Source organism: Myxocyprinus asiaticus, chromosome 44 (genome assembly GCF_019703515.2).
Source record: "Myxocyprinus asiaticus isolate MX2 ecotype Aquarium Trade chromosome 44, UBuf_Myxa_2, whole genome shotgun sequence".
Lineage (NCBI taxonomy): Eukaryota > Metazoa > Chordata > Actinopteri > Cypriniformes > Catostomidae > Myxocyprinus > Myxocyprinus asiaticus.
In genome coordinates, this window is record NC_059387.1 from 24,034,779 (window position 1) to 24,058,776 (window position 23,998).

Here is a 23,998-nt window from a genome sequence, read left to right on the forward strand (position 1 = left end):
CCATTCACTCAACACAACAACGGAAATTCCGGCACCATCACTCGGTATACACATTAATCTCTTTGTACAGGACAAGACATTACCTTAATATAATTGTGTTAAACCAATAGGACATTGCTCAAAGTCTACCAATGCATTGTCTCTTCCTTATGCTAGACGAAAATGAAACTGACTGTGTCCTTGGTTATAAACACTCACGTCTTTCAGGGTGATTACATTAGGATGTTGTCCGTAGCGTAACAGAATTTCCACCTCCTCAGTTGGATCCCTTTTAGCTTTATTGATTATCTAGACAACAAATATATACAGATGCATCACAGTGTTCAGGAAACTGAAAGTTCAAAAAGGCAGTAAGTAGAAATTATCATGAAATAAAACATGAAAAAAAGGAAGGCTCTGGACAAAACATGCATTCAAATGTGAATTAGTCTCATTATACAGTATAAACTAGATGTTTACATTTTCTAATATACTGTTTTTTTGGGGGGGAGAGAGGGGCCTTTTTGCCTTTATTACAGACAGGATATGTTCAGATCCCAAACACTAAGTTTGAGCAATAGTAGTAGTGGTGCTTGCCTTTATTTTATGTTTTTGGGGGCCGTTCAGACCGAACGCATTATGGTGCTAACACATGAAAAGAACAGAAAGCATGTGTCTCAAGGCACGTTTTGAAAAGTTAAAGTTCTTTTTAACTTGACACAGCATTCAAAAATGTGGTGCTCCTGTACAAGATGCTGAAAAAGTATCAGGACATGGTGCAACAGTCAAAAACATCCATCTAGCATGTGTTTACATTGAAAAACCACACAGAAGGATGAAAAATGCATTCGGTGGGAACGACCCCTTGGTCTTTTTGAAGTCAATTGCTGGCTGCATTATCTGCAGAGATCTGTCTCAATGAAAAGCAGCCAGCCAGTGTGTCAGTTTAATGTGACTATCCTCACCTTCACTGCGTACTCCATGCCTGTGCTTTTCTGTATGCAGCGTTTGCAGATGGAATATGAGCCAACTCCGATATCCTCCTTCACCTCGTATGCGTCAGTGAACTGAGACACGTTTCTGTGGAGCTGCTATAGAGTGGAAATAGCCTGATGAAATAAAATCGGACTCATAGCCAGACCTTAAACACAGGTATTACAGCATGTATGTGTGGAAAAAGCCTTTATCTGCAGTTTAAATGCATTTCCGATGAGTGTGTATACCTGAACTATAGAGCTCATACTGTTGCTCTGCAGGGGTTGAGACTCCTCTTCTGAGCTTATGGCCACAAAACTAAACCCTCTGAAGAGTTGATTGGCATTGGCACTAGGTGGTACACCTGGCGAGTCTGACAAATACACACAGAGTGTTTTGATCTCATCGTTAAATACACCATCAAATAATCCAACACAGATTTCAAAAGGTCTATGAGCATTTAATTAAATAGAATTTTGGGTATCGTGTATTTGTCTGAAAGGGAATTACATAAACAGAGCTGTACAGTCTACCGGTAGCAGATCAAGGATCAGTCACAGAAGGTTAAAGTTGGTTAAGCTAATGTACCTTTGGGAGTTTTTGCTGTGAATTCTGGATCAAAGTAGAACGTGTCGTCTGGTCTACCAGAGGCAGGTTTGAATGGCGGGTAAAGTTCTCTCCTAAATAATTTCTTGTGGCAAAAGCATAACATTCACACATTACAACCAACATGCAATGGTGGAACTGAAAGACCCCATGAAATCACTTGACAAGCACAGTTTTCCTTTTGTAGCACATTCCTTTTGAAAGAGGAAGTTGGGACAGGACATATTGAAGGGCTCGCTATTTTACATAGCCAATGGCCCTTAGTTTACGTCACAGCCATGAACCATGATTTGAATATTTGCAATTGTTAGCTGGAGGTGCCAGATGAGTCATCAATATTTTTGGTCTGTTTCTTCGGAAGAGAAATTCTGTACTTTTGTAAAAACATATTTCTGATAAGTTATTTTTGTCAACTTTTAGAAGTACACTAGCATATACTGTAAAATGACTAAAATGACAAAAAGTTTGCTTGATTTTGATTTCAGGGAGTCTTCAAAAACTAAATATACACTCACTGAGCACTTTATTAGGATCACCTGTACACCTACTTATTCCTGCCATTATCTAATCAGCCAATAAAAAAAAACAAAAATAAATGTTTATCTCAGTGATTTCAAACATGGCCTGATTTTTGGTGCCAGACGGGCTGGTTTGAGTATTTCTGTAACTGTTAATCTCCTCGGATTTTCAAGCACAACACTTCCAGTGAGCGGCAGTTCTTTGAATGGAAACACCTCGTTGATGAGAGAGGTCAAAGGAGAATGGCCAGCCTGGTTCAAGCTGAAAGAAAGACTACGGTAACTCAGATAACCCCTCTGTACAATTGAAATGAGCAGAATAGCGTCTCAGAATGAACAACATGCTGAACCTTGAGGCGAATGGGCTACAACAGCAGAAGACCAGCGGGTTCCACTTCTGTCAGCCAAGAACAGAAAACTGAGGCCGCAGTGGGCAGGGCTGCCAATAAGGGAGGACAACTGGAACTTCTGTCCCGGGCCCGGGCTTTAGTTAGTGGCGAGGGCCCACAGAAAGGCTATTCCATATTGTATAGTGCATCTAAGCGCGTTCAGCGGGAGATGCAGTTAAAAACACAGAGAAGTGTGCAACAGCGGTTAGCCACCGGGGCAGCGCACGCTGATGGAAAAACTGTCCGCACCGTCGGACAACTAACTGGAGGGGACCCCGCTGAATACATTTTATACTGGGCCCAATAATTTCTTACTGCAACCCTGGCAGTGTGCACAGGCTCACCAAAACTGGACAGTTAAAGACTTGAAAAACAGCCTTGTCTGACCAATCTTGATTTCTGCTGAGGTACACAGATGGTTGGCCCACTGCAGCCTCAGCTTTCTGTTCTTGGCTGACAGAAGTGGAACCAGACGTGGTCTTCTGCTGTTGTAGCCCATTCGTCTCAAAGTTCGACGTGTTGTGCATTCTGAGATGCTATTCTGCTCACTACAATTGTACAGAGGGGTTATCAGAGTTACCGCAGCCTTTCTGTCAGCTCAAACCAGTCTGTCCATTCTCCGTTGACCTCTCTTATCAACAAGGCGTTTCTGTCCGTAGAACTGCAGCTCACTGGTTGTTTTTTGCACAAGTAAACACTAAAGACTGTTGTGCGTGAAAATCTCAGGAGATCAGCAGTTCCGGAAATACTAAAACCAGCCCGTCTGGCACTAAAAATCATGCCACAGTCAAAATCACTGAGATCACATTTTTCCCCATTCTGATGGTTGATGTGAACTTTAACGGAAGCTCCAGACCCGTATCTGCATTATGTTACGCAATGCACTGCTGCCACATGATTGGCTGATTAGATAAATCACATGAATAAGTAGGTGTACAGGTGTTCCTAATAAAGTGCTCGGTGAGTGTGTGTGTGTGTGTGTGTGTGTGTGTATGTATATACACGCAAACATACTCACATTCCAATCAATGGTAGCATAAAACGGGTGTCTCTTTATCTCTTCGACTCCATCTGGACCAGCACCTGCAGACGCCCATAATCAAACATTAAGTTTAAAACAACCAAACATAATTCAATACACCAAAATCAAGTCTAACGTGTGAGTGTGTTGTCTACTGCTTACCTAATCTATTGGAAGGGTTTCGTTTGAAAAGGCTTCTGAGGAGACTCTGAGCTTCTGAGCTCAGAAACTGAGGCATTCCAAGCTTGGCCCTACAACAGAAGAGGTCAAGAATCAAGCCAGATGCCAAACAGTCACAGCCTCAGGCGGCATGCCCACAGATTGTTGACATGCATCAGATACATATTGGCGTTAAAATGGCTAGCTTCAATCAGATTAGCTGGATTCTACGAAATTAACAGGAGTCGGGGTGCACAGGTTTTTATCAATCTGCCAGAAAACAAAGTTGTGATATAAATCTAGTTTGTTGGATTTGCCAAAATTTGCATTTGAATATGTAAAAGATGCAGTAAACAAGATATCCTTGAGCACACCTATCCAACCACTATATCACTATATTACACTTAATTTTCAGATTTGCCAGCCCCTAAACATCAGGTAAAATGTGTTAAGTTTATACAGTTCGTTTAATTTTATATTGGTAAAAAGTGGTAGCTCAGCGGTTAAGGCTCTGGGTTACTAATCAGAAGGTTGGGGGTTCAAGCCCCAGCACCGCCAAAATGCCACTGTTGGGCCCTTGAGCAAGGCCCTTGACCCTATCTGCTCCAGGGGCACCGTATCATGGCTGATCCTGCACTCTGACCCCAGCCTAGCTGGGATATGTGAAAAAGAAGAATTTCACTGTATATGTGCAAATGTGTGATTAAATAAAGATGATTATTAATTATTATTATTATCTTGATATGTGTCAGAGCTATAGCACAGAGGGTAGCACATTTGCTCATATTTAAGAGCTACTGGCACACAGGGACCCTGGTTCAAATCCAGCCTACTGTAGGTCATGTCACATAATTTTTATTTGTATAGCGCTTTTCACAACACACATCGTTTCAAAGCAGCTTTACAGAAAATTATGCTGTTACAGAAAATTAAGCTGTGATGTCTGTAATGTCTTAAAGTCATTGTGCAGTTTAAATGAATAACATGAAATATTGGGAAAGACCAAATCAGTCACTCATCTACACTAGTGTCATTTCTAGAGCTAATGCCTTGTGTTTTGTACTGTATCAGTGGCCATGTCTCAGTTCTTATCAGCCTCTCTAGAAGCCTCGAATAAACTGTAATAGACAATTACAGTGTTCAAACCCTCATCTTGCCTGCGCTCTGCAGTCGTTCCACTAAAACCACTTTACTACAGCTTATCAAAGCCATCAAACTCTACGCAGACATTTGATTATAATCATCCACCACAGTAGAGAGCTAGTGTAGCACGTCTGGGCTTTATTTACCGCTCAGAAGGCCGTTTTATGATGTGAAGTGTGCTTTGTGTGGTTCCATGTTTACTGATAGTTAAGTGGTTAGACTTTAGGCTAAACAGCTCTGTCAGTTAAACCAAGGGCACATTCTCATTGCTACAGCACTAAGCAGCCAGATGTTATGCAGACAAAATCCGCCAACACTTCCAGCTCAGACTGGATGACTGTGTTTAGATTATAGAGTGAGGCAAGTATCCGTTGGGAGGATGAGACTCTCACTCACTTCAGAATCATAGTCATGGTTTCCTTGCGGTCCTTGCCTTGGAAGGGCAGCGTTCCAGTTAGCATTTCAAACTGAGGATGGAAAACAAAACAGATTATTTGTCAGAAGTCTGATTCATTATGTTCATGGGAAATTGCCACTTTCTCACCATGAGTACACCATAAGACCACCAGTCAGCGCTGTAAGTGTGTCCTCTTCGGTTCACCACCTCTGGTGCCATATACTCTACCGTCCCACAGAAAGAGTATGCTTTGTTTTCATGATCAATTGACTCCTTACTGAGTCCGAAATCTGTAGACACATAAAAACACTTTTTCAGAGAGGCAAAATCTCAATTAGTGATTCACCGAAATTAAAATTCTACACCAAAACTGATATTTCAGGACATACAAACAAAAACTGCAAATGTTAAATTAGCAGTAAAAAAAAAAAAAAAACACTATCCATTTTATAGTATAACAGTAACATTATGTTTTCAAATGATGCGACTTTTTAAAAACAATTATGCTCCAAAATTATTTGAAATATTTCATGACTAGTCAGTCCACTCGGCAGCCTTCTTTGGAACGGTCCCGGGCAGCTATTATCTATGAATACAAGCGACAGATCAGGCTAACAAAAAGCAATTTTTCAGGATGGTCCAGCTAATGTGCATACACGTTCTAGAATAGAAGGACATGGTATGTTAATTATGTCACACTCTGAGCGACTAAGAAACGCAAATGGAAACTTCCAAATCGTACTTGGATTCAGACCACAATATGCTTCCATAAACGGTGAGTTTATTGTGCAGTTGCACTGGTCCGTTTGGATTTGTCCATGTGAATATAATCACACAGAGAGGGTGCACGTGCCTCATCAACTGTAAATGCAAGCTAATTTCCATCAATATATCTTCAATCATCAGCTACATTTATATTAAATCCAGTTAAACCAGTATCATTTCACGCTTATGCAGATTCTTCTCCTTGTCAAATCTGCTGTTCACAGTAAAAGGATCTGTTAAAATAACAATTTCTGTTCAAATTTTCTGTGCATCCTTCATTTCAATCTTCCACAGAAATTTTTTTTTTTCTGTGTATTAGCCCTATGGACTTCACCTTGTCATATGAGTATGAGTGTGGTTTACATGATCATAAACCTCTATAGAGGGAAGGTTAAACCATCTGTCTGCCCTCCCATGAGGCTGTAGCCGAACGGCATCAACACAAAACCCCCAAGGTGGCACAAAGTTAATGCAGCCATTCCAGAAATCTGAAATTACCTACCTGTCAGCTTTATGTGGCCGTCCTCATCCAGGAGAATGCTGAAATTACACAGATTCACAGTATTAGAAAGCTATTTACCAGAGTATGTGCACACTCGCACAAGTGTCTCCTTATTTTCTATTGCCACTGCCACCCTGAGACATGAGAACATATCTTTTTATGCCACTGTTACTACTACAAACATTATTTTTATTGCCCTATTCTTTCAAGACATAAATGTGATTTATGGATGACCTTAAAGACCAGCAGTGCAGAGAGATGAAAGCAAGAGAGAATGAGTGTTTTAGTGAAAAAGGAGAAAAATTTAAAGAACAAATAATAAACAGTATGGAAAGAAAAACATACATATTATGCGATGCTTTGAGATTTATTTATGGCTATAGTCTATTGTACAAGTTCAAAAGGTCATACAGCTTTTGTGCTCTGCAATGATTGTTTATTTTAGCACAAAGCACTCAAATGCTTTAAGATCTACTCTGGGTGTATATGGGAACATTCAGTACTTCTCTGGTTTGAGGTCTCTGTAGATGATGCCCAGTCCATGCAGATGGTCCAGAGCCAAAGCCAGTTCAGCCAGATAAAACTTCACATCCTCCTCCGTGAACATCACCTGAAGACGGAGAGCACATTGTTATCTTACTTTAATAAACAGACAACCACACACACACACACACACACACACACACACACACACACATACACATAGTATCAGCTACATAGTAATAGTATCAGCGTCAGACAGCATGCCACAGTCTGTTCACTGACTGTTTGATTTGTATAGAGCGCAACAGCCTGGTTCCAGAAGTAAAAATCCCATACATTTTTTCAAAGCTAATTTACAAACCTTGAAAGACAGACTTACTGTGGGCATCGAAGTTGTTAATCGATGGTACTTTTGTTGAAGCCATCAGTCCACGTTATTTCAACTTCATTTTAAAGAAATTGCGTTTAATAGAAGAATTTGTGGTCAATCGCACTGAAGCGCAGCAAAAGAGCCCAGCAGCGACCACTCACTTTAATTTTGCAATGCGAATGACGCGATTTAAAATGAACTTTCTACACTCTGAAACTACTTATACATTTGTGTGTATATATATATATATGAATACATACAATCAACAAATGTAAATCAATAGTTTTAAATTTAATTTTTTTTAATTTAATTACATCATTCATGGGATTGTAGTTAATTTCCTCACTGAAGACGTTAAGTTTACAGTCTTGTACCATTCAGTCTGATTTTCAAATACTTTTTTGCTTCAAATCAAATTTTGTAATGTTGTGATTCACATCGCAGCTGGTTGGTTTGGGTCATTCAAAACTCTTTTATGAAGGATTTTGCGAAATCCTTATGAGAAAAACAAATATGGGAAAAAAATAATACTTGGTGGCTTGAATAATCTGCAAAGTGGACCAGACTCCATGCCGATAGTTAAAAGTCTGGTTTCCTTGGACTGTATTTACTAGAGGTCGACCGATATATCGGATTTACAGATTAATCAGGGCTGATAGTTGCGTTTTTAACTATCGGCTATTGGAAAAAATCAACTCCGATAGTTTCCGATAGTTATTTTTGGTTTCATGTCTCCGTGGCCGGCGCTGGAGCATTCTACAACCTGAACACCTTGGTTCAACAATATAACAGCGCCCTCTAGAGGTTAAATATAAAACAATCACTGACTTCACGTGGAGTTTGTTGCGCAATGTGACTAGGCTATTTATAGAGACGGATGCTTCAAACGCGGGTTTAAAACATCGACATAGAAAAGCCAATGTATGTATATAGTACATGTTGTTATTATTGTCATGGTACAATAAATCAGTCATTTAAGACAACTAAAGGTGGTTTGATAATTAACTAATCACTGCATTGGAGAATTGCATATCCGACAAGGTGGAGAGGATGCTAACAGTAGCTGTTCCAATGGTTAGAACAGTGTTATAAAGTCAAGGTTGGAAACTGCTTACCTTTCCTTTTAATACGCTGTTTTGAATATAAAACAAAGACACTTATGAATTTGTTCAGATCTGTTGAGGTTTTTTTTCTCAGGGTTGAGGGGTGTCCAATCAGATTATAAACATGAGCATGCCAACCTTATATGAATATGGTGCCTGAGTTTTGCATGCTTCAGAAGACCAAGCGCGATCACAGTACATTGCATGAATGCACACGCAGGGGAACAGTTTTATAGTATTTCGTGTTATAGTTTTTTGACTATAAATGTTCCAAAACTTTTCTCCATTCTGACAAAATGAACTTCTGTCCAAGCTTCCTAATTTTATGACGTAGTTATATACCAAAAAAAAAAAACTAAGCATGGTAAAATATATCTGTCTGAAATAAATTTTAAATTCATGAGAGGGCAAATTGTTATATAATACAGTGTGTTCATGTGAGGGTACATACATATACTAAACACAAAGCCATTCTAAAATTATCTTTAAAAAGACAAGACTTGAGTTGATTTTATTTCTATCCCTTTTTCTCTCTCCCTTTCTTGGACATTGCCATGGAAAGTAATACTTACTAAAGTTCAGGAATATTTTACATTGAGTGGAAAGTTTTCATTCGAATTATACATTTTTAATATTGGCCAATTAATTGGATATCGGTTTTCCCACCTTAGTTATCGGTATCAGCATAACCCACTATTGGTTGACCTCTAGTGTTTACCTCTTTTGACAGTCGAGTAAAAAGATCCCCGCCTCTTAAAAAGTCCAGAATCAGATAGAGCTTTCCTTCAGTCTGGAATGCTGCAATTACACAAGATGAAAGAAAGAGTCAAAGAGACAGAGAGAGGGAATGACACTTAATTAGTTTACAGAACATTAGGATGAGAGCTGTTCTTCATTCTGATTGGCCAATGACCAGCACTCACCATAGTGTAGCTTAACAATAAAGGGATGATTAACCTCCACTAGGATGTCCCGCTCCATCTTGGTCCTGACCCGGTCTCGTACTGAAAACACACACATAAACACGCTAAAGGGCTCTGCTACTGAAGGGTTAGTTCACCCAAAAATGAAAATTCTCTCATGATTTACTTACCTTTAAGCCATCCCGGATGTGTATGACTTTTCTTCTTCAGCAGAACTGAAATGAAGAATTTTATAAGCCCATTTCAGCTCTGTTTGTCCATATAATGCAAATAAACAGGTTTGATGGTCCAAAAGGCATATTTAGGCAGCACACAAGTAATCCACACGACTCCACTCGATCAATTAATGTCTTCTGAAGCAAACCGATAGGTTTGTGTCAGAAACAAATTGATTATTAAGACACTTTTAACTTTAAATTGTTGCTTTCCGGCCAGCGCTGTATTGCTGTTTGAAATGACCTAACTCTCGTGTGATGTTCGTTCCTCTGTTGTAAATAAAGCGTGCACTTCCGACTTCTCGCGTGAACGCGCCATTGCGCTTACATCACGCAACGGTAACGTCACGCGTCGACTGCTTGCAGGAAGCGATATTTAACAGTTAATAAAGTTTTAATTATCTATTTATTTTTTACACAAACTTCTGTTCAGAAGACATTAATTGATCGACTGGTGTCGTGTGGATTAATTTTATGCTGCCTAAATATGCCTTTTGGATCGTCAAACAGCCAGCAGCCTGATGGCACATATTTACATGCACTGCATGGACAAACTGAGCTGAAATGGGCTTATAAAAATCTTCACTTCGGTTCTGCTGAAGAAGGAAAGTCATGCACATCTGGTTTGGCTTAAAGGGAGTAAATCATGAGAGAATTTTCATTTTCAGGGAACAAACCCTTTAATATTATTGCTGTTCGGTTCACTAACAACACTTTCTCTCCCCCCGCCCAGAAATCTGGCACAGCAGAATCAGACAGATGGCACCGAATGACTAATTAAATAAAGGAGAGCGCAAGAACATGCAGTGCAAGAGACACAAGAGAAGCTGAGAACTGTGTGTCTGTGTGTGTGTGTGTGTGTGTGTGTGTGTGTGTGTGTGTGTGTGGGGCGGGTGTGTGTGGGGCTTGGGGTGTGGATACAGATGTGTTTATCATGTGGAGTTTTTTTTTTTCTCGTTGCTGAACAGCAGATATCTATTTACAATCTAAAACATCTACATCTGGGAATTACATAACCAAAATACTGGAATAAACGGAAGCGGTTACTGTGGAAAGAGTGAGTGCTTAGTGCATTTCTGCATTATTTTGAGTCCCACGTGATAATGAGACTTTTGAACTGCCTGCAATATCTCGCCTCGCACACCTGCAAAACTTCCTGTTGAGGGCAAAAACAATTCATTTGCACTTTTGGCAACAGGATTACTGCCAACTAAAACTAAAAACAAGCAATGATGAAAATATTCAAGCACTCTTACTTTTTTAATGTCTGTGTTTCAAGGAGACACAAATTTACTCAATTAAATTCAAATGTTTAGACTTTACACTAAATATAACAATACAATAAAAAAGACTTGATATATATATATATATATATATATATATATTTTTTTTTTTTTTCTGTATTGTAGTCAAGATTAGAGCTGGGTATCACAAACTACCTGACGACATGATACACCGCTGGTTTAGATTATTTAGATGGCCTGCTTGTTCATCAACTGAACTATATAAAATTATAACAATACATACAAATATAAATAACAGTATATAAAGTGTTGATATAGTAAAAAAAAGAAACACAACATATCGACATACAGTACACTTTATGATTACATTGGCAAAGCCCTACCAAAATCTACTGACAGCTTTATCAATGGATAGTAAACAACTTTTTATTTCTATTTTGAGTAAATATTGGACATTATCTGTGCTTATTTCATTTCACTAAGCAATTCTGAGTACATCCTATTTTTATCATTAAATTGTATTATGTATAAATAAATCAACATTATATCAGCCATCAGCAACACAGGTCTCTTGATATCTGTATCGCCATCGGCCATTAAACAGGCTGCTGAGAGGATTATTGGTTGCCCCCTGCCCTCCCTTCAAGAACTGTACACTTCCAGAGTGAGGAAAAAGTCTGGAAAAATAACTCTGAGCCCCACTCACCCTGCCCACTACCTTTTTGAACTGTTGCCTTCTGGTCAACGCTTCAGAGCACTGAGCACCAGAACCGTCAGGCACAGGAACAGTTTTTTCCCCTCAGGCTATCCATCTCATGAACAGTTAAAACTGCCCCATTGAGTAATAATTATGTGCAATTCACAGTTTAGTCTTTTTATATTTATCCAACACATCCTACCTCTTCTGCCATTACATTCCTTTGCTTTTGTATATAACAGATTTGTATTTAAATTTGCACTACGTATGTGTATGTGTATGTATGTGTGTGTGTGTATATATATATATATATATATATATATATATATATATATATATATATATATATATATATATATATACATACACACATACATACACATATATACAGGGTTGGGAGGGTTTTGAAATGTATTCCACTACAGATTACAGAATACATGCTGTAAAATGTCATTTGTAACGTATTCCGTTAGATTACTCAAGGTCAGTAACATATTCTAAATACTTTGGATTACTTCTTCAGCGCTGGTAGATTTTTTCACTTGTTTTGACTATAAAACCTCTGCCAGTACAAAATATACATGTTAAAAATATATTCTCTGAAAAACCTAAATATCTTATGCAGTGTTGTTTCTAAAACAAGATAAATCAAATTGACCTTGTTTTAAGGATTTTTAGATATTTTTTACAGGAAAACAATACAAAAATTATTATCAAGAATAAGATTTTTGCCCTAATATCAAAGGTCTTACTAAAAAAAAAGAAATTATGATTCAACGTGAATTTTCTTGATAAAAAAATATGATCGTGCCTGGTAATGTGCATGTAAAATGGCTAGAAATAGCATTTTAGCTTAGCGTAAAGCTGACAATTTACACAAGGTTTATTTCTATTTCTTCTGCTTCAAACTTACTTCAAACTTACTTCTCTGTCTGCTCGTATGAATGTGACACATCATAAGAAAGTGTTTCACTGCTGTTCAAATGCACTTTGGATCGCATCATTTATATGTATAAATGTTTTCCATCTGAAAGGACTAAATATTAAATGAAACAAATGACAATAAAATACTTACAAAAAAGTAATCTGTTCAGTAATCAAAATACTTTTTGAATGTAACTGTATTCTAATTACAAATTATTTAAATTGTAACTGTAGTGGAATACAGTTACTAATATTTTGTATTTTAAATACGTATTCCCGTTACATGTATTTTGTTACTCCCCAATCCTACATATATATATATACACACTACTGTTCAAAAGTTTAGGGTCACTTACTCATTCTTTATTTTTTATTTTTTTCACATTTTAGAATAACAGTAAAGTCATCACAACTATAAAATAATAGAAATGGAAATATGGGAATTATGTTGTGACAAAAAATCCAAAATAAATCAAAACTATGTTATATTTTAGCATCTTCAAAGTGCCCACACTTTGCCAAGATTTTGCAGAAATGTACTCTTGGCATTTTCTCAACCAACTTCCTGAGGAATCATCCTGGGATGCTTTTTAAACAGTATTGAAGTAGTTCCCATCTATATGTTGGGCACTTATTGGCTGCTTTTCTTAATTATTCAGTCCAAGTCATCCATTTCAAAAACGTTTTTTTTTAAAAAAAATTTTAGTTTTGTAATGAAATAAATTAATATGGTGCCACAATTATATTTTTGTCTACAAAACAAATTTCAAACATTTAAGCATACGCCTTCAGATCAAAAGGTTTTTAAGATCATGAGAAACTTTTCAGGCAAGTGACCCCAAACTTTTGAATGGTAGTGTATATATATATATATATAAATGTCACAGTCACCGTGTTTCCAAGGACTCTTATTTTGAAGTAGTTTTCGTCTTTTGTCTTCTGTTTCCCCCAGACTACGTTTCCCAGAATGCACTGCCCTCATCACTGCCATCTGTTCCCCATCATTGTCACCTGTTCCCGATTCTGTCATCAGCCCTCTTGTGTATAAATACCCACTAGTTTAGTTCCATCATTGTCAGTTCTTGTTTGTTGTTACATTGTTTATGTTAAACCAAACGACTGTCTGGTTTTGTAACTTTTAGTCATCATCAATTAAAGGATTGCTGCACCTATATCCTGCTCTCGCCTCATCCATGCAACTTGTGACTGTGTGTATAGTCTTATTGTGTATTCTATACTTCCTATTCAATTTTATTATCTGTATTGTGCACTGGAAGCTCCTGTCACCAAGACAAATTCCTTGTATGTGTAAGCATACCTGCAATAAAGCTGATTCTATATCAGTTGACTACTTTATACCTTTCAGAGTGGCTTTCTTCAGCACTTTCATTGCATAAAGCTGTCCTGCATCAGGGCCTGTTGTTTTCTTCACCAAAAATACCTGTGATTTTTACCAGAAACAAACAAAATCATGGCTTCATCGAAACATTTTAAAGCAGGATATTTTCTTCAATTTTTCCTGAAAACACAATTAGTCATTGTGCTACAACACGCAAAGCTGATGACACTGTAACTATAGTGACCAAGATTTGTAAGTGTTCCATGTGTAATTATACTTACTGTCCTTCCAACAAAAATGACTGTATGAGAACATTTACATCTGCCCATGACAGACTTTCATCCATGTGCTCATGCTGATTACTTCTGAAAGTATAATACAAACCCACATACTGTACACACGCCAAACACTGAAAATACACCTGATGTAACACACCTTTCCAAAGGAGCCCTGTCCAAGCACCTTGCGGAGCTCGAACTGTTGTGGGTCGGCCTTTTCTGAGCCCTCTTTCACATGGTGTGTGATGCTGATCTCTTTAACAGACACTTCTTCCTGGAGAGGAAACAAAAAAAGGAGATAATTAATCAAGAGTCAAGACACAGGGTTGGTAACTGAGAACCAGTTCTTATTCAGAATCGGTTCAATTTAAAATAAAATAAAATGATTATCGTGACTTTAGGTTCCTTTAATGGTTCTTGATGTAGATGGAACATCATACTCAAATACTCTGCCAGTAATTCTGCTGTAGTGTTTATAAAGTGTAAAACATTTAGCGCAACCAGTGTAGTCTGATTCCCGGACAAATTACTCAAGTTATTTTTAGTGAGGCAAAACACTTATGAATCGGAGCGGTTACTGAATTGATCTGACTCTTACTGAACCGCAAGTTATTAATTTTGTCATGTCTGTCTTGAAATAAACCGAGAACTGTTACTGTTATTGTGAATGAATGAAAAATATGCAAGACACTTTAGCATTTTTATTTAATATACTGTATAGTACCAATTTTTGGATTGCATTTATGCTGCATTAAAAAATAAAATGTTTGCAAGCATTGTATTAGGCCTACACTTATTTGTTATATCTGTTTTGTTGAAATTGAAAATGATCTCATTTGGCAACAGACTGCTGAGGGCCAAAAATGTGATAAGAATTGCATTTCTAAACATTTCTCCCTCAAAAGTTCGAAAATTAATTGTTAATGTAAACGTTAAGGAACCATAATTGTTAAAAGGAAACTGAACTCGAAGCATTAAATTCCTTTCTGATTCCCATCCCACTAAGAAACATGCAAATGAATGCCAAAACGTAAGTGCTGTAGATTCTACAAACAAAAGTCCAGACCAGTAAAAAAATAAATAAAAAGGCACAAAAAGTACAAAAACTATCATCAACCAAAGAGAAAGCACTTCTGCTGCATTCTGGCACTAATAAACCAGAGCAGACACAGCCAGTCAAGTCAATTTTATTTTTATAGCGCTTTTTACAATATATATAGTTTCAAAGCAGCTTTACAGACAATCATGCCTTAATGTCTTAAAGCCCCCAGTAAGAAAGTCAAAGACGAGCCAAAAAAACAAAAAACAACAACTCCATAAGATGTTTATAATATTGTTTTAATTTCACGTATCATGGAATTAACAAACGGATAGAAAATTTGCAAATTCCTGCATGCAACCGGTGAGCGACAAAGTGGTCACAAATGCATCGTTCTCACCCACGCCACGCACATCACAGCCATGCCCTGCTCTATCCCACGTGTTCCTGGGCGCAACAAGGGTCTCGGTGCCCTGCTCCATGCCTGTTGGAGGAGGAGGGGTTGAGCCCCGGCAATCCCCCTGCAGTGTGCGCCTGCCGCTGGGCTTCTGATACAGAGTGAAAGCAAGACCTCACTATCTAGAAAGCTCATGTGACGGACAGCTTCCCACACGGTTGCCATGACACCGCCCCCAATCCTCCTGCTCCATCACATTACTGGTGGGTGTGTAGAAGGGTGACTAAAGACACAGCCTCACTCTTTTCCTCCCACTCGCTCTCTCTCTCTCTTTCCATCCATTTCTCTTTGTCTCCCCCTCTAATCCATCAGCTTTCCATCTCCACACGGTGAGATGATGTCATCCTGTGTTGGCGTACCGACAAAGTGGTTCTCACCAAACTGATGAAACTTTATGAGTGCAGACAGCCCTCCACCACTCAACAAACTGAGACCTAAACAATAACAAAACCACTCTGATGCATTTAGACACACTAGTGTCTTTGAGAACATTCATCTGAAATTTGACCAATCTGAACAAGTAGAGGAAGGACTGGCACCAACATACCGAACACACATCACAACTACATTTTTACATTTTCTAAAGAACATGTGAGTGTTGCTTGCCTGCCCAGCTGCAAGAAATTCCATCAATGAATGTTCCAGGTTCAATAAAAGTAAAGCTCAATTAACAGCATTTGTGGCATAACGTTGATTACCACAAAACAAATATTTTAACTTGTCCATCCTTTATTTAAAAAAAAATATAGTTAAAGACACTCACAAAAACATAGCCACACAACGTAAACAAACATGTTCACGTGATTTTAGTCTGATAAAATCACACAAACAAGAAACCCTGTAATTAGAGTAAATTCGTGTAAATCGTGTTAACATTTATAAAGTTTACATCTGTGGCTATACTTTTGAACGGTGTTTTTTTTTTTTTTTGCATTTATGGACTAGCTCCATTCACTTCCATTGTAAGTGCCTTACTTTTTGTAAATGAGAGACGTCAAAATTATTCCACAAAAGCTGTCGATTGAGCCTAACTTGTATTGAACCCAGAACATTCCTTTAAGTATTGAAAATCCTTCTTTATAATTTTTCGTGAATTGTCACTAAGGTTTTTCTTAACTTGAGGGGTTTCTGGCAACCTGCTACTGGTCCCTAGATATGACTCGGGATCCTCTTTTATTGTAAGTCAACATTTTTTAATCCATTTTATCACCTGCCTCAACAAACCATTCGATTTGAGGTATCATTCATGTCCGTAGCACAAATGATGTGTGATGAGTTACATGACAAAATATAATACTTAGCGTTAGGAGTTTGTTCAAATTAGACTAATAGCCATTAAAAAGAACAATTCAAGCGATATGTTCAAAATTGCATACTACAGTATACTACTACTAGTAGTACTACATAGAAATGCAATATGCAGTATGTAAACATTGTAAAGTGTGCAAATATTGTGCATGGAATACCTAGATAACCTACTACTTTTTCCAAAATGTGAAGCATACACCCCCAAGCACACTCAATCATTTAATTTGGGAAGTTATGACACATTTGACACAAAATTTTGTAAAAAATTACTGTATTTATTTCACAGAGGATAACTGGACACCCCCTCTGATGTAACCATGGACAACACTGTCAAGTGACAACAATGTTACATACTACAGTTTAAGGCATTTATTGTGGCATAGTGTATTTTATTTCAAATACTGTATTAAAAAAAAAAAGAAAAAAAAAAAGAACTGTAGGCAGTAAACTCTGCACAGTATGGTATTCCATTCTGAACAAACCTAAGACTTGCTAGGCTGCTACAATCCCCTTGCGTAAAGATCTCTGTCCATCTCCATGAGGACCCCCAAATTTCCCCTTTCCTCCTGTCTCCAGTGTTATCTCTAAAGTTCATGGAACCATAAATACCTCAGAATCCCATGGAGAGTAACGTGGAACCGAGGCCAGTGAATGCTCCATCCTATTCCAGCCCAGATCAGTCTGGCATCGTGTCAGCCTGGCCTCTCTCAGAGCAGCCAGCATCCTGCCACGAGGTGCTGGATCTCCGTCCAGCCCTGACAGCGTTTCTAACTTTTCTGCCACTTCCTGAAGTCCAATAGGTCTACCATATTACAGTGTAGTCGCCTTTGTCTAGTCCAGTCTGGTAAGTTTGTCTCTAGCATCAAGCAATAGGATTTATAAAAACTAGTTTCTGTTGGGGCAAACCAGTCGTCCTCAACTTCAGATGGCTTGGCTTGATAGGTTCTTGCCGAGAAGCATGTAGAATCAGGAATGGGTGGGCAGGAATTTTCTCTGGAAGCATCCAGAACTCGGCAAAGCACCAATGCAATCTGCGTTTCCCTGACATCACTTAGCAAATTCTGCTTCATGAACAAGAGAAGCACTGAACCAATCGGCAACTGAGAGAGGGAGGCAGGATGAATCCGCTGTTCACCTGCACCATGTTAAGCACATAAACACATCCAACCAGCAGCACCTCCCCGCCTCTCTCTTCTGCTCTTGCTTAGCATAATTCACACTTCATCTAAATGAGGCCAAAAATGGAAACTGATACTTCAGAATGAAAATGAGCCTCTAACGCTTTCAGATACAAGTAAAAGTTGGTACCGTAGTTAAGTGGCATCTTTTAACATTAACTAAAGATCTTTAATGTACAACAGTTCTTGAAGGATAATTAACATTGAACCCTTTTGAATACAGATATCTACGCACAGTGAACTGGTTCAGATGTCAGAAAATGGCTAAAGGACGGGGGCCTTTATTCCTGCCTGGTTGTGAGTTTAGGTCCAGTGTGTGTGTATGTATACGTGATTGTGTCTGATTCTTCCCTGATGGAGAGGAGAGCTAAAATCTAGTGTATTGTGTGCATTGTGGTGGAAAGGTTGTGTGTTTGCACTGGTATTTTAGAGGCAGTGATTCAGAGTGCAGATGGCGATGATACAGAATGCACATGTACCATGATATCACTGACTTAAAGAGCACCTGTATACAACACACACACACACACACACACACACACTGCACTGATCAATATCACATGTCATCTTTTACTTAAAAAAACTTAATATTCAAAAGGTTTCATTTAATTATATATGAAATATTTATTGTAGTGCCTACTAAATCTGTAGTGTGTACAGTAATACTAGGCTTTTAGAGCAGATGTTTTCAAACTTTTTGATGCCAAGGACCCCCAAATACTGTATGATGATCCCCTTTTGACGGCCCCCTTCCTTTAAAGGAATATTCCAGGTTTAATACAAGTTAACCTCAATCGACAGCATTTGGGGCATAATGTTGACATTACATTGTCACATTCAAAAATTGGCCACATTCACTTCCATTGCAAGTGCCTCACTGTAACCTGTTTTTAAAGAAAAGGAGGGATGAGTCTAAACTATTTTTTGTGGTAATGAATATTGTCAAAAATGCTGTCAATTGAGCTTAACTGGTTTTAACCCGGAATATTCCTTTAAGGCAGCTATATATTGTTGTGTATAAAGACCCATTTATACTGTGTGAGAAAAATAAGTGTGATTTTATTAGACAATGTGTTGTTTTCAAAATAAAATTGGCTTTTATATTGCCACTGTACAAAAAAATTCCAATTCAAGTTGTTAGAAATTAGAACAAAACTGTAATAATGTAAAATTGTTACTTTTAACAAATGTTAACATCAAACTGTTTAAAAATATGTAAAAAAAAAAAATTCTGAAATTTGCGGACCCCCTAGCATCCCTCGACCCCATTTTGGTAAATGTGGCCACTTTTTAACATTGAAAGTGTCCCAGTTCCCGTGAATTCACCCTACATATGTAATAAACATATTAACACGTATATAAATGCTTATGTTCAGAAACTATAAAATAAATGACCTATGTAAAGCATACTACATAATAGGGCATACAACAGCCAAGAGCACGTCACCTCTGACAGTCGATTTTTGGTTTCTCAAAACTAGAAAACAAAAAGTACAGGTCTACAAAACATTTTTTTTTTCAACCACTGTAAATATTAACTTATTGCTAATGTCATATGTGTTTTTTTATGTAATTAAGTGAATCAACCACAGTTTAAATAACTTTTTTGGGGTGTAATCCATGTCATTCATAATTGTAAGCCTCCAACATCATGATATATTGATCCAAAAGGGAGATAACACAAACAAAGGTCAAATGGCAAAATAAATCAAATAGAATGAAAAGGACACAGAGTCTGGTCGAGCGTTTGAGAGCACATTAAATAAACTTCACTGTAAACTGCAATTCTGACTCATCATCACTTCATTTAAAAGGCACCTTGGACCATTTAATACCTTAATAATGGAATCATTCTGAAGACACGACAGCCTGTCCTCTTAAAATCAGATTTTCCTCTGGTGTTCATTTGTTACTTGCAGACAACTCCCATTAAAAACATAATTCATTTAGCCATGCATGTCCAGCCTATTGGCCATAATATTAGTTTGTTGTTGATAAATAATTACTCAAATTGACAGGGAAAGAAAAAAATTGTGAGAGACACAAATTAAAATCATTCAAAAGATGTAACACCATACAAAATCAACCAAAGAATCCCTCAAACTTACAATAATAAGACTGTTTCTATAATGTCCCTATTGGCTTTTTTCCATGCTTACAAGCAAGTGCCTGATACATGCCTTCCGGAGGTACACGTCAGCATTGGAGAGAAGCCGAAACCCAATCACTGTCCACAGTGTGGCACTCACCGTTTTGCAGGGAAACCTTTCAGGCTCCTTTTGAAAAAGTCTCCGCAGAGTCTTCAGTCGACACTGCAGTGTGCGGACCACCGCCTCACCGAAAACCAGTGTCCAGGGCTTATTGCACCCCATTGCACTGCCGCACCTCTTCTGCCTCTGGTCTGGAGGGACACTGTCCAAGGAAGTGTGTGTGCCACGATATGCAAAAGCTGTAAGGAGTGAGTGCCTGTATGACAATCAGTGAGTCACAGAGGGGGGAAGCCCAGTCCTGATGGAAAGGAGTGCTAAACCCAAACTGGGAGATTCCCCTCTCCCAACCCACCAATCCCTCTAGCACACACTCTTGGAGATCTCCACACACTCTCACAGCTGACCAGTCACAGAGAAACACATACACACATACTCTGGCAGGGCCTTGTTTCAGGATGTAGGGCTACAGCTGAGATTAACAACACCTGTTGTGTGAAGTCCAGTGGTACAAGGGAAGACCGTCCCCTTCAAATTGAGGTGTGCAGAACACAAAGTGAACTTTAAAGGGGTCATGACATGAGGAATAAAATTTTCCTTGATATTTTGACATATAAGAGGTCATTGTACTATAAAACATCAAAAGAACTCAAAGCTTCCTCTCCAGTTCAAAAAGAGCATTAATTGTTTCCACTCTGCAAAAACGACTCGTTTCAAAAATCGACTACATTTTGTAACGTCACAGTGCAGTGACATTTGCATAGTGCCCGCCTCCACAACATACGTAATTGTCGCATCCGGTGCATTGATAGAGAGTGAAAGCGGCTGGGATACTGCAACACTGAAAGTGGTACTACTGTAACTGTAGTTTGCTTTTAACCAGCGAAAGGAGTAAAGTTAGGTCCCAAGACATGTTGTGTTCCTGGTTGTGGAAAAACTGTCTCTCTGCATAACCTTCTGAAGGATCCCACTGTTAGGAATGGGTGGCTAATTCAAACGAAGTTTCTAAATGCAACATTGTGGGAATAAATGCTTTGATTCTTTGGATTTATGGATGAATTCTTCTGAGAACCAAGGATTCAGGCTTTGCAACGAAACTTGTATTGAAAGTGTAGCAGTGGCAACAATACTGGGCAAGACAGTAATGCCGGTGAGTAATAAATGTAATTATGTTTCTTCGGCCTGTGTTTGTTTAATATGGTAGTAAGGCTGCATGCTTTCTCATCTGTCTCGTATTAGCCAAGAATTTATTGAGGGAGACCCCCGCCCCAGGTCAACTATTCGGGGGTGATACCCAGCTAGCGAGCATCGCTTATTTCCTGACACAGGATGCGTATTGAACAGGAGCATCCCTGGGCCGACTGTCCCTTATTGTCTAACACTCCCTACAGCTTGATACACATTTATTAACCCTTCACATTCGTAGCTTGTGTTCGACAATTTTCGCTGTTTAAATAGCGTTATTTTATCATCAAATCTTCTATGTCTGATAAGTATTGGGAAAAAACAGTGTGACGATTTTGTTCAGTTTTCTATTGCTATTTCATTTGAACAACTGTTGTAGTTTGAGTGTGTTCTTTACATAAATTGGGACATATGTTCATATCAATGATTGTCTAGACTGAGTGCTTTTAGGGGATTTCATAAATCGCTTGCGAGTTTTCATTTTTTTCATTCTTGGAAAATACAGTTCCACACTTGTAATGGCAGGAGGGCATTTTCTTTTCAATGATGTTAGCCAATCATAACAGTGGGCATGTCTTGATATTACTAAGGAACAATACAAGCTTATGGGGTTGTGGATCTCTAAAGAGGAACAGACAATCCCACCCTAGCTCTATTTTCCACCTCCTCATGCTCATAGATCCTGTCAGCTGCATGTATGGAATTTTGGGAGTCAGTTTCACTAAAGCTGCTTGCGCAACACAATTAAAAGCTCAGCTGGCCTGGCTTTGAGGCTCTTGATGTCGGAAAGGCAACCTCGAGCTATGCTCCATTAACAGGACACCACACTCACCATTTTCCACTAAGATAACACATGCTCAACCAACAGTTCCTAGAACAGCATTTTATCATGGTATGCATAGGCAGATGAGGAGAGTTTCCTATTAAGATAAGTTAGGTGTTAACAAACACAGTGTAGCAAACTCTGTCCGATTTGGACTGTGCTCAGGGTTTGGGTTCTGTGTACATTGTGTGATTGAAATGAGTTTTGCAACTTAATGGAACAGGTTTGTCACCTCAGAGCAGCTGTGAGATCTTTGTGGATCCAGTTGCTCTCTTTGTACTGATGGAGTTCATGGTCAGTCGGGGTGAAGGGCAAGTATGAAGCTCCATTTTAGAACATCTTAAAATGCAAACACTTCAGAGGCAGGTGCATTAAGGGAACTATTTTGGTACAAGCTGCAGCATAGTGGTAAGTAAATGTGCTCAGACATATAGACATATTTTCTATAAAAAATAAAATAAAAAAAAAGCACAAATCTGGGATTCTGTGACGCATTTAAAATGGAAGTGAATGGGGCCAATCCGTAAATGTTAAAATACTCACAGTTTCAAAAGTATAGCCACAGACATAAACAATACATTTAAGACGTTAACATGATTTTAGTGTGATGAAATCGCTTACTAATCTTTTCTGTGTAAAATTATATCTAATTTTACAACTTCGTTGCCATGACAACGTAACACTGTAAATCTTGTAATCCCACAAAAATGACAATTTAAACAACTTTACATTTAACAGAAATAATGTAAGTAATTTAATAAAATTATAAGCTTCACATTTCTGCCTTTAAACCCTACAAAACTTGGCCCCATTCTCTTCTATTATAAGTGTCTCAAATATTGTAAGGAGGGACGAGTCGAAACAATATTTTTGTGTTCTAACTGTAGAATGCTTGATTCTGATTGGTTGACAGACGTTCTAAGATATGCAATTATTTTTTACAGTAAAAGCATGGCTATAGCCTTATTCGGATGGGACTAGTTTTCCCTTAGGTAGGAAATTTGTGTTTCACAGGCGATTTTAATCCATTCTATTTGACAATTCTGTGTTTTTCTCACACAACCTCTGTAAAAATTCCAGAGAAAATACCTGCTGTTTTCGGCTAACTCATGGGTCCTCTGAGAAATCTAATCCCATCCGAATGCAAATGTCTGTGATTGCTGATATTGAATTTTCACAACGCTTCTCACCATGTTCACTACTTGAACTACCGTGAAGATCATACTTATGCTCGCCAATCTTCTGCCTGCTGCGTACCTTTCAATTTGGATGAAGATTTTTTGGCCATCTGATGAAAACATAAGAAAATAAAATGTTGAAAAAAATAAAATAAAATCATGACTACTCACATGAGATGAGGACTCTAGTCATATCAGTAACCTTATTAAAGCTATTTTATTCTATATGGGGCAGGGGCGCACTCATGGGGGCTGCCATTTTAGAATCACATGACCAGCTGAATACTACTAGCTTAATCTCAATAACTTTGGACACTTCACTCATGGATTAAATTAATCATGACTGACTGTGAATAGCGAATTTCTACAATGGCATCTTTAACTGAAAACTATTGATTTTGAATAATACTGAACCACACCACTAGGTGTCACTGTAAGTCCAAGATGACACAAACAAAAAGTTACTGAGCGCACCTTTAAGTTACTCATCTTAATTTCTCAGCTCAATTACGTAATGTTATAATTATATAATTCACAGATAAGTATTGTTTATTTCAGTGGGTTTATTATAAGCAGCCACTTCTATAAACTCT

General features: G+C 38.2%; 1 protein-coding gene across 1 annotated transcript in view; it reads right to left on the minus strand.

Annotated features, from left to right (window-relative positions):
• Nucleotides 1-23,998, minus strand: part of LOC127434343 (ribosomal protein S6 kinase alpha-3-like) — a 65,695-nt gene that overhangs the window by 6,296 nt on the left and 35,401 nt on the right. The window contains exons 3-16 of the mRNA XM_051687006.1: nt 14,188-14,304; nt 13,773-13,854; nt 9,334-9,414; nt 9,129-9,208; nt 6,958-7,064; nt 6,455-6,492; nt 5,335-5,477; nt 5,187-5,257; nt 3,651-3,739; nt 3,486-3,550; nt 1,543-1,645; nt 1,203-1,327; nt 945-1,070; nt 199-288 (exon numbers count right to left, since the gene is read on the minus strand). Coding sequence (XP_051542966.1) covers nt 199-288; nt 945-1,070; nt 1,203-1,327; nt 1,543-1,645; nt 3,486-3,550; nt 3,651-3,739; nt 5,187-5,257; nt 5,335-5,477; nt 6,455-6,492; nt 6,958-7,064; nt 9,129-9,208; nt 9,334-9,414; nt 13,773-13,854; nt 14,188-14,304 — 1,317 coding nt within the window. The remainder of the gene's footprint in view (nt 1-198; nt 289-944; nt 1,071-1,202; nt 1,328-1,542; nt 1,646-3,485; nt 3,551-3,650; nt 3,740-5,186; nt 5,258-5,334; nt 5,478-6,454; nt 6,493-6,957; nt 7,065-9,128; nt 9,209-9,333; nt 9,415-13,772; nt 13,855-14,187; nt 14,305-23,998) is intronic.